General features: G+C 54.6%; 1 protein-coding gene across 1 annotated transcript in view; it reads right to left on the minus strand.

Annotated features, from left to right (window-relative positions):
- Window positions 1–6,085: 6,085 nt before the first annotated feature.
- Window positions 6,086–7,877, minus strand: part of KLHDC7A (kelch domain containing 7A) — a 2,418-nt gene continuing 626 nt past the window's right edge. The window contains 1 exon segment of the mRNA XM_007472176.1: window positions 6,086–7,877. This exon segment is cut by the window's right edge and continues 626 nt beyond it. Coding sequence (XP_007472238.1) covers window positions 6,086–7,877 — 1,792 coding nt within the window.

Here is a 7,877-nt window from a genome sequence, read left to right on the forward strand (position 1 = left end):
ATCAGAAGATTACTGTTAATTAAGGTAAACCAGATATCTCAAGTTAAGAAATCTAGCACTTTTCTGTGCATGGGAAAATGCAAAGTCTGGGCTCATTGGAATTATTCCTGTGATAGCACCTCAGCTCTCTGGGGCCAGTATCCTGGGCTTCTCACTCTAAATCTCCTCAGGGTGCACCCTCGTGGGTGGCTTGCAGCAGTTGACTGGTAGATGATGGGCATCTTGCCTCCATCCTGGGTTCCCTCAGGGCTCACCTTCGGGGCGGCTGTAATGTGATGGCTTGATGGCTGCAACATTCTTTGTTTATTGACATGGCAGGCAATATTTTTCATTCACAGCACTTTGGGCTGAATTCAGTCAGGTGGTCTGCTGGTCTTGGCTGGGCTCACTTGGGCATCTGTGGTCAGCTGGTGGTCAGTGGCTCGGGTGTTTGGCTGGCTGTGGACTGGGGGGACCGGTCAGAGGGCCACGTGTGTCCTGTGTGTATAGCAGGCTAGCCCGGGCTTGTGCACATGGTGGAAATGTCAGGGTTTCTAAGAACCACAAGAGAGTAAACCCAGTGCCCAAGCTAGTTAAAGCAAGTGCCACTGCCAGAGTCAAGGGCGGAGAAGTTGATGGGAAGGGAAGAATTTGGCCAGTTTTGTCATCTACCAGGTAGTTTTGAGAATAAAATGAGATCATATAAGCACAGTGCCTCCTGGCGCTCAGTTAGTGCTCAATAAACATATTGACGATGATTAATTTCTCTCTTCGAGTTTTTTAATAATGATAAGGTAGCTGTTAGAATAGATATTAAGTAGTAACTTTTAATTTTCGTGAAGCGTCTTGCCTCCGTTTCCTCCCCCCTATCATGACGAGAACCGCTTTCAGGCAGAGATGTCTCAGGAAGGATTGGATGAGGGAATGATGGTTAAGTGTTTGCACAGAGCCGGGTGTGGGGAACGAGGTCGTTATTATTACTGGTGTAAGATCCGTGTCTCCCCCTCCTCCCTGCACACAAAAACATGGCAGAGACTTGATCGCTTTTTCATTTTGTTTTATTTTGACCACACCCCACTTTTCAAAAAACCTGAGTCTCAGCTGTTTGTAGAGACTCACCTTCAGGTTATCCTTTCTTCTGGCTCCCCAGCTGCCTCTCTTCTCATCTCCGCTCCATGAAGGCACCTCCTCCCTTTGTGTTTCATCCCCCTTCCTCCGAAGCAGTCTCCCATCTGACTAGGGGATTCCTCCTGGCTGGAGCTGCAGCTTCAGGGGACTCCGAGGGTGACCCTGGGGCCACAGGGCCCTTCCAGGTAAGGATGACCAAGGTGGGAAGTGCCGGGCACCCGTCTGGGGCTCAGAATATCTGCATGCCAGACACAGCGCGTGGGCCTTCCAGGTGCTCTGAGGGGCTCTTACCCCCCATCTGCAAGAGAAAGGAGCCCCCTCCACCTTGCACCTTCTCAGGGTTTCCAGGGACTCCCGGGCAGCCTCTGAAGCTCTTCACTGCTGTTGGATGACCTGGGGAAATGCTTAATGCTTTGAGCTTGGGAAACTCATGCCAACCAGTCACTCACCCTGGAAGAGGATTGTACAGGCTTGTCTCAAAGGCTGGATGGTCTAAAATATGCATAATTGGAGCATCCTCCCCCAATCCCTACACCTTGTTACACAAGATGGGGCCTCTTGGGCTTAAATGCCAGACAACCTCCTTCCTCAGGGGCCAGGACTCTGAGAAAGGGGAGTGGGAGTAGGAGAGGTCCCTCCCCCCCGAGGTGGCTCAGAGCACCCTCCCTGCAGAAGATGATGCTTCTTCTGAGACCGACTTTTGGAGCAGCCGCTCCAGCACCACTGGAGCAGACAGGTGCTTTACACATATTCTCTTGTTAGTTCTTATAACATTCTCGCGAGGCTGGCAATGGCAAAGCCACTTTACAGTTGCAGATATGGAGGATCAGAGAGCTTAAGACAGTTTCTTTTGAGTTCCAAATTCAAGGATAGAGCATAATTGATTGGTGAGGGACGGACAGGGATTAGGGGCAGCCCACGAGACAGCTGAGGCCAAGTCTTTGGCTCTGCACCTCATGGTAGGGGAATGGAAATAGCAATGTGCTGAGAGTGGGCAGGCCAGGTTTAAGGATGTTTTTAAGGAAATTGAGGGTCTTTTGGACTTTGCCATGGAGGCAAGTTTCCTTGAACTCACCGAGCCTCAGTTTTCTCACCTGTAAAATGGGCTTGTTGTGAGGATAAATGAGGGGAGGTGTAGGAAGCATGTGGCTCAGTTCCTGGCATGTGCAGAGCAGGGGTCCTTATCTTACATCCTGGCTCCAGGAATCCCATAGGACAGGAGGGCCTCTGGCCTTGCCTTTCTTGCTGGTCATTTCCAAGGGCAGCTCTGTGCCCTACAGTAAAAGCAGGGCCTAGGTCCCAGCCCCAGGCAACTGCTGCGGTTTCTATGGTTGTTTCAACAACCTGGCTCTTCCAGACAGAACCGAGGCTGGGCTTCTCTTGTAAACATTGATGGAAGCCTCAGACAGAGAGGAACGCGAAAACAAAAGACGTTTTATTTACGATAGAAAAAGAAACGAACAGAAAGAAAAAAACAAAAAACATCTACAGGCCTGAAGGAGGGGGGAATGTTTAAATAAACCATGGCAGGTCCACTGGGTGGAATATCGTGCAACTATTGCAATGACGTTTACCGAGGGTTTGTCTAGCTCATTCTATAAAGCTAAGTAAAAAAGGGAAGCAACTGAATTGTATATTCAGCACAATCACATCTAGGCAAAAATCAAGCCAAACAAAAATCATGCACAAGAAAAGCAGACCGGAGGGACCTACACCACAGTGGGGGGGGGGGTCTGTCTTTGGGCGGCGAAACTGGGGAGATTTTTTATACCTTTCTCTATTTTCCAATTTTTGTTCTATAATGGCATGGTTGGCCTAATGTGCAAAGCAACACAAACTTAAGTTTTTCTCTTTTCCTAAAGAAGAAAGAACTCTTACTGAGAAAGCAGGAACAGATGACCCATGGAGAAGCCCAGTGACACACAGGTCACTCTGAGGCTGAGGGCTAGAGGGCAACAGACAAGGCTATTAAAAAGGTCAAGTGGAAATCCTCGACTCTGATTTCATGGAGTCATATGGGCTCACTGACACCCAGCCACACACTCAGGTGTGGCGTCTGTGTGTTATTTTGACTCTCACCCTTAAAGGTGCAAACTCTGCTTCTCTCTTGGGAATGTAGCTTACCTCTATCTAAAGACCCTCTTTCATAAATGTTGGTGTAATGAGATTCTTTCCCTCACAGGAAAGGCTAAAGCAAATAGCTGGGCTCCTGCCCTCCCCCGCGGGCGTGGCTAAGTCATTCAGGAGGCAGAGACAGCCCTCCCAGGCCCTGAGCCAGTCTTGGTCTCTGCATCTTCCAGATTTCCACTCAGGGCTCCGCCCAGCTTCTTCTTATCAGGGAGCCTGATCACGCGATCTCACTTGCCTGCCTTCTCTTTCTCTATGGCCTGTATGCAGCATGGGTTCTCTTTGTTTGTTTATGTATTTGTTTTCTAAAATTGCCTGTTTTCTACAGCTAGGATGTGAGGTCTATTAGGACAGGGATGTATTGTATCTCCAACACCCGGAACAGCGCCTGGCTTAAACAGTCTGTAAATGAACCCTGACCATCACGGCCCCAGGTGGTTTTTGCAGGCCCCCTGAACCTTGCCCTCACACGACAGCCCTGACCACTCTCATCCCTAAACCCAGCTCTGGAGACCCAGGCCAGGAATAAGAAATGCACAGCTCTAATCTATCAGTAATGACTGCCTGGGGCTCCATGCTGAAAGAGTTCTGAGGCCATTGAAAGAGCTCAACAAGAAAAGACATGGTGATTGCTTAGTGATGTCTGCCATGGGACCACAGGAGACAGACAAGATGTGTGGCGTACCTGAACCCAGGCTCAAGTCTCAGCTCTCCCTCTCATCATGAAGACCACGTCCAGCACCTAGAACAAAGCTCTGCTGCCTTATCCCTTGATCCATTTCCCTAGTCCCTGCCATACGTATGCAATGGGCTTCTGGAAGTTTTCCAGAGTGATCCCTAGCTCACCCTTGGCTTGGAGCCCTTCTGCACACCCTAACCAGCTTGGCTGAGGTCCTGTCCCCTGCCGGGCTCCTTACCGGAGACCTGCCCCTGGGGCTGGATCTGGCTCTACCTGCCCCAGCTCCCAGATGGGGTTCTCTTTCTGAGCAAACCCTTCTCCCTGCCTGGCATCACATCTCCAATTCCCCCGGGTCCCTTGGAGGTTCATGCCTGAGTGTTGACTCTGAGCTTGAGTGTGGCCTTTGTGGTGGAGGGGTTTGGGGAGGAGGTCACCCTCCGCAGGCTCCAGCCATTTCCCCAGCAATCTTTCCTTCCCCAGCCTCCAGCTTAGAAATAAACTAAGCAGCTTCGCCTCCCAGGCCCTAGAATAGGGAAGGTGGCCTTGTGCGGGACGAGAAAAGGCTTCGTCTCTGTACCAACCTCCTCTCATTCTTTGTTCCAATCCTGCATCTTCTAAAAAGATCCCCCACCCCAGATCAGCCCCAACAGCTGCAGTGAACACAAGCTCCTGTCAGGACCCCGCGGAACTGGGAAGAACTTTCTCCAGGTACTCACCTTTATCCCCCAGGCAGAGAAGGACATGGATGGTCCTTCCCATTTTTAAGATAGGGATGCTGAAGTCTGAGCCTTCCTGTCTCCCCACCTGTGGGACCTGCCCTGGTGCACCTCCCTTCTCTGCTTCTTTCCTCGTGCACCTTGTCACTTTAGATGTGGTCCCAGCTTCCTGGCTTCTGGCTGGGACCGAGGGCATTGCTGCTCTCCTTTCTGTATATGTGTCTCCTTTGGAGATGGAACAGGGCTGCAGTGATAGATTGGACCAGTCTCTCTCCCCTCCCTCTGGGAAGAAAGGTAACTTCCTGAGGTTGGAGAGTTTCTTCCCTTTGAGAATGTACCAAACCTGATATGAAAGGAGATCCCAGTCTCCCAATGCACCACTAGAACCTTCTAGTTCCCCAGCTCCATCATGGACCTGCCCCTCCCTGGTCCTATCCTGTCTGATGAGGCAGACCAGGTGACCACAAGGCACAGGGAGGGCAAAGGATGCCATCACCTCTCACCACCTGGAAGGGCTGACTGGTGGTGGCTGCCCCCCCAGCTCCAAGGTGAGGGCTGGGTTGCTTGGGGTGCTGTATTGTGAAGGGTTCTGAGATCTGGGGAGAGAGCGCAGTGGTCATATAACAGCGGGCCCAGCAGACGGTGGCCCTTGGATCACATTTCTTCCTCGCTCTCCTGAGACATCGTATTCAGAATCAGTTGTATTCTCAGTAAACCCTGCAAGAAGATGTGCCTTTACAAACAGATGCTGAAAATGGAGGTTTCTCCTCCTTCCAGTATACTAGAATTCCAGGTAATGAGAAAAATTAAAGCGGGCTTTGGTCAATTTATTCTGCAGACAAGAGCTCCCGTGGGCTGTTCCAACTTCAGCTGTTCTGCTCCTCCAACCATCTCTCCCTCTGGCCGAGCCCCCTGGGGCTCTCCGGGGTCCTTCCTGGTCCTGCTGGAGCTGCCTCCCTTCATTTTCCCCACCTGCGTGTTCCAGGTGCTTCTGGGAATCTTGGAGGTTGGGGCTCAGTGGCCAATGTTTAGGAAGAGGCCCTGGTGGCTTATGGAGGTCTAGCCCAGATCCAGCAGGGTCAGCTTGAGGGGTCATTGGGGGTCAACTGGTCCTCGGAACCAGGACTGGGATAAGGCTGTGCCCCTGAACTTGGCTGGGGTCTTGGTACCTGCCCCCCATTCAGAGCTCAAGCAAGGTGATGGCCATCCCTGCGGACGTGGGCATCCTGGGCCTCAGAGCACCAGTCCCGAGTTCCATTTCCACACTGGGCTTCTGCAGCTCAATGCGGACAAAGATGCAGCTAAGAAGTCCAGCCAGTGGAGCAGACAGGACTGGAATTCACCTCCTGCTGGCCAGATTCCCAGGCCACCTGATCTCCCAGAAATGGCCCATGGAGTGATGGGTAGGGGATGTTTTTGCCTCTAGTTTTGATAAAGGGGCCCAGCAGAGGGGCCACTAGACCTTGGTCTGGGACACATCAGGGCCGGGCAAGGTCAGGACGGTGGGCAGGAGGGTGCCCTGTGGGGAGGGGAAGCTCTGTAGCTCCTCAGACACAAACCTGGGTGAGACGTAGTCGGCCAGGAAGCGGAGGGTGCGCTGGCGCCCCACACAGTAGATGAGGTCGTCCACCACGGCACACTGGAAGGTGTCCGGGTAAGGGGTCCGATATGTGGCACACTCGTACCAGAGGCGGGTGCTGGCGCTGCAGCGGTACACGCTGATGCCCAGGCTGCGGTTGAGATCAAAGCGATAGAGAAAGCCTTTGACTGCCACCATCTGGGCTGTGCGGTCCTTGCCGCCCCCAGTGGGGCCGGCCCGCCAGCGCTGCTCCTGGGCGGAGAATCGGAGCAGCAGGTAGCGCAGGGAGCCGCCAGTGACGAAGATCTCTCCGGCACACGCCGCGGCTGTGTGCGCCAGGGCAAAGGTGTCACTGGGGAGCGGCGGGGAAAAGGTCCAGCGGTCCAGGCGAGGGTCGTAGCATTCCACCGTGTTCAGACACTCACCCCCGATGGCGTAGAGGTGTCCATCCAGGGCCACCAGCTGGCAGTGAGGGCGGGCCTGGTTCAGAGGGCACACCTCACTCCAGATGCCCGTCAGCGGGTTGTAGCAGAAGACACGGTTGGAGGGCTGGTGCCCAAACCCCTGGCAACCGGACACGATGAAGAGATAATTGAAGAGGCTACAGACGGCACAGCCCCGGGACACAGCCTCAGGGGGCAGACGGGCCAGCGGGTGCCAGACATCCCGCTCGTCGTCATAGCAGCAGAGGTGGCTGGAGTCTTCCTGGGGGCACATGTCGGCCACCACCAGGTGCTTGCGACCCCGGAGCCGTCTCTGGAGGATCAGCTCCCGCTCTGCCCCACTCAGGCACCCGTAGATGTCCGGGCTGCGCAGGACCTGGAGGTAGTTGTCACTCATCACCTTGTAGGCGGCTTCCTTCAGGGCCTCCAGGCTCTGCTTCTTGGCAAAGGCCAGCACCTCATAACAATTGCCCAGATCCAGGTGGGCATCTGGGGCTGATCCAGGGATGAGCGGGAGGTGAAAGAAATTGGCCCCAGCCACAAAGTGCAGGTGGGGCTTCCCGCTGCTTCCAGCTGAGCTGGACCCCAGAGAACCCCGGGATATGGGGCTGGTGGGCAGGGCGCTCTGGTCTGGGCACGATGGAGCAGGGTCCCCAAAGCCTTCGAGCTGGAGCTGGAGCTCCGGGTTCTCCACGATCTGAAGGAGGCTCTGCTCCCTGCTGACGCCTTGTGCGGAGGGTGACAGCCCAGGCTCGGGGGGGGCGGCTGTCCCCACTCCACCTACTCTGTCATCGGCCTGGCCTCCCGAGGCTGCCCCCACTCCCAGGGGGCCTGGCCCTGACACAGGGGATGGACCCTCCGCCAGGGCTGCTGTTCTGGGGGCCAGCCTGTCCCTGGAGGTGGCCTGACAGGTGGATTCAACACAGTAATCGTACACCTTGCACTTCAGCCTGGGCCTGGTCCCCTCTATCTTCTCCGATATGAAATCCTCCTCCACTCGAACCCGGGCCACAGACAAGAAGGTATAGGAGGCCTCGGTGGCTCCCTCCTGCTGACGCAGGGCCAGGCCCATGTCTGAGGCAGCCCGGAGGGCCCCAGCCTCCTCCCTGTGGACCCCTGTCACACGGGTAAAGACCCAGCTCTTGTTCATGTCACTCTTGCCTTCTGTGTGGGACGCCCCGCACCGGTCGGGGGATTCCTGATCCCCGGCCCCCAGCTGCTCCTGG

Source organism: Lipotes vexillifer, unplaced genomic scaffold (genome assembly GCF_000442215.2).
Source record: "Lipotes vexillifer unplaced genomic scaffold, Lipotes_vexillifer_v1.1 scaffold496, whole genome shotgun sequence".
NCBI classification, from domain to species: domain Eukaryota; kingdom Metazoa; phylum Chordata; class Mammalia; order Artiodactyla; family Lipotidae; genus Lipotes; species Lipotes vexillifer.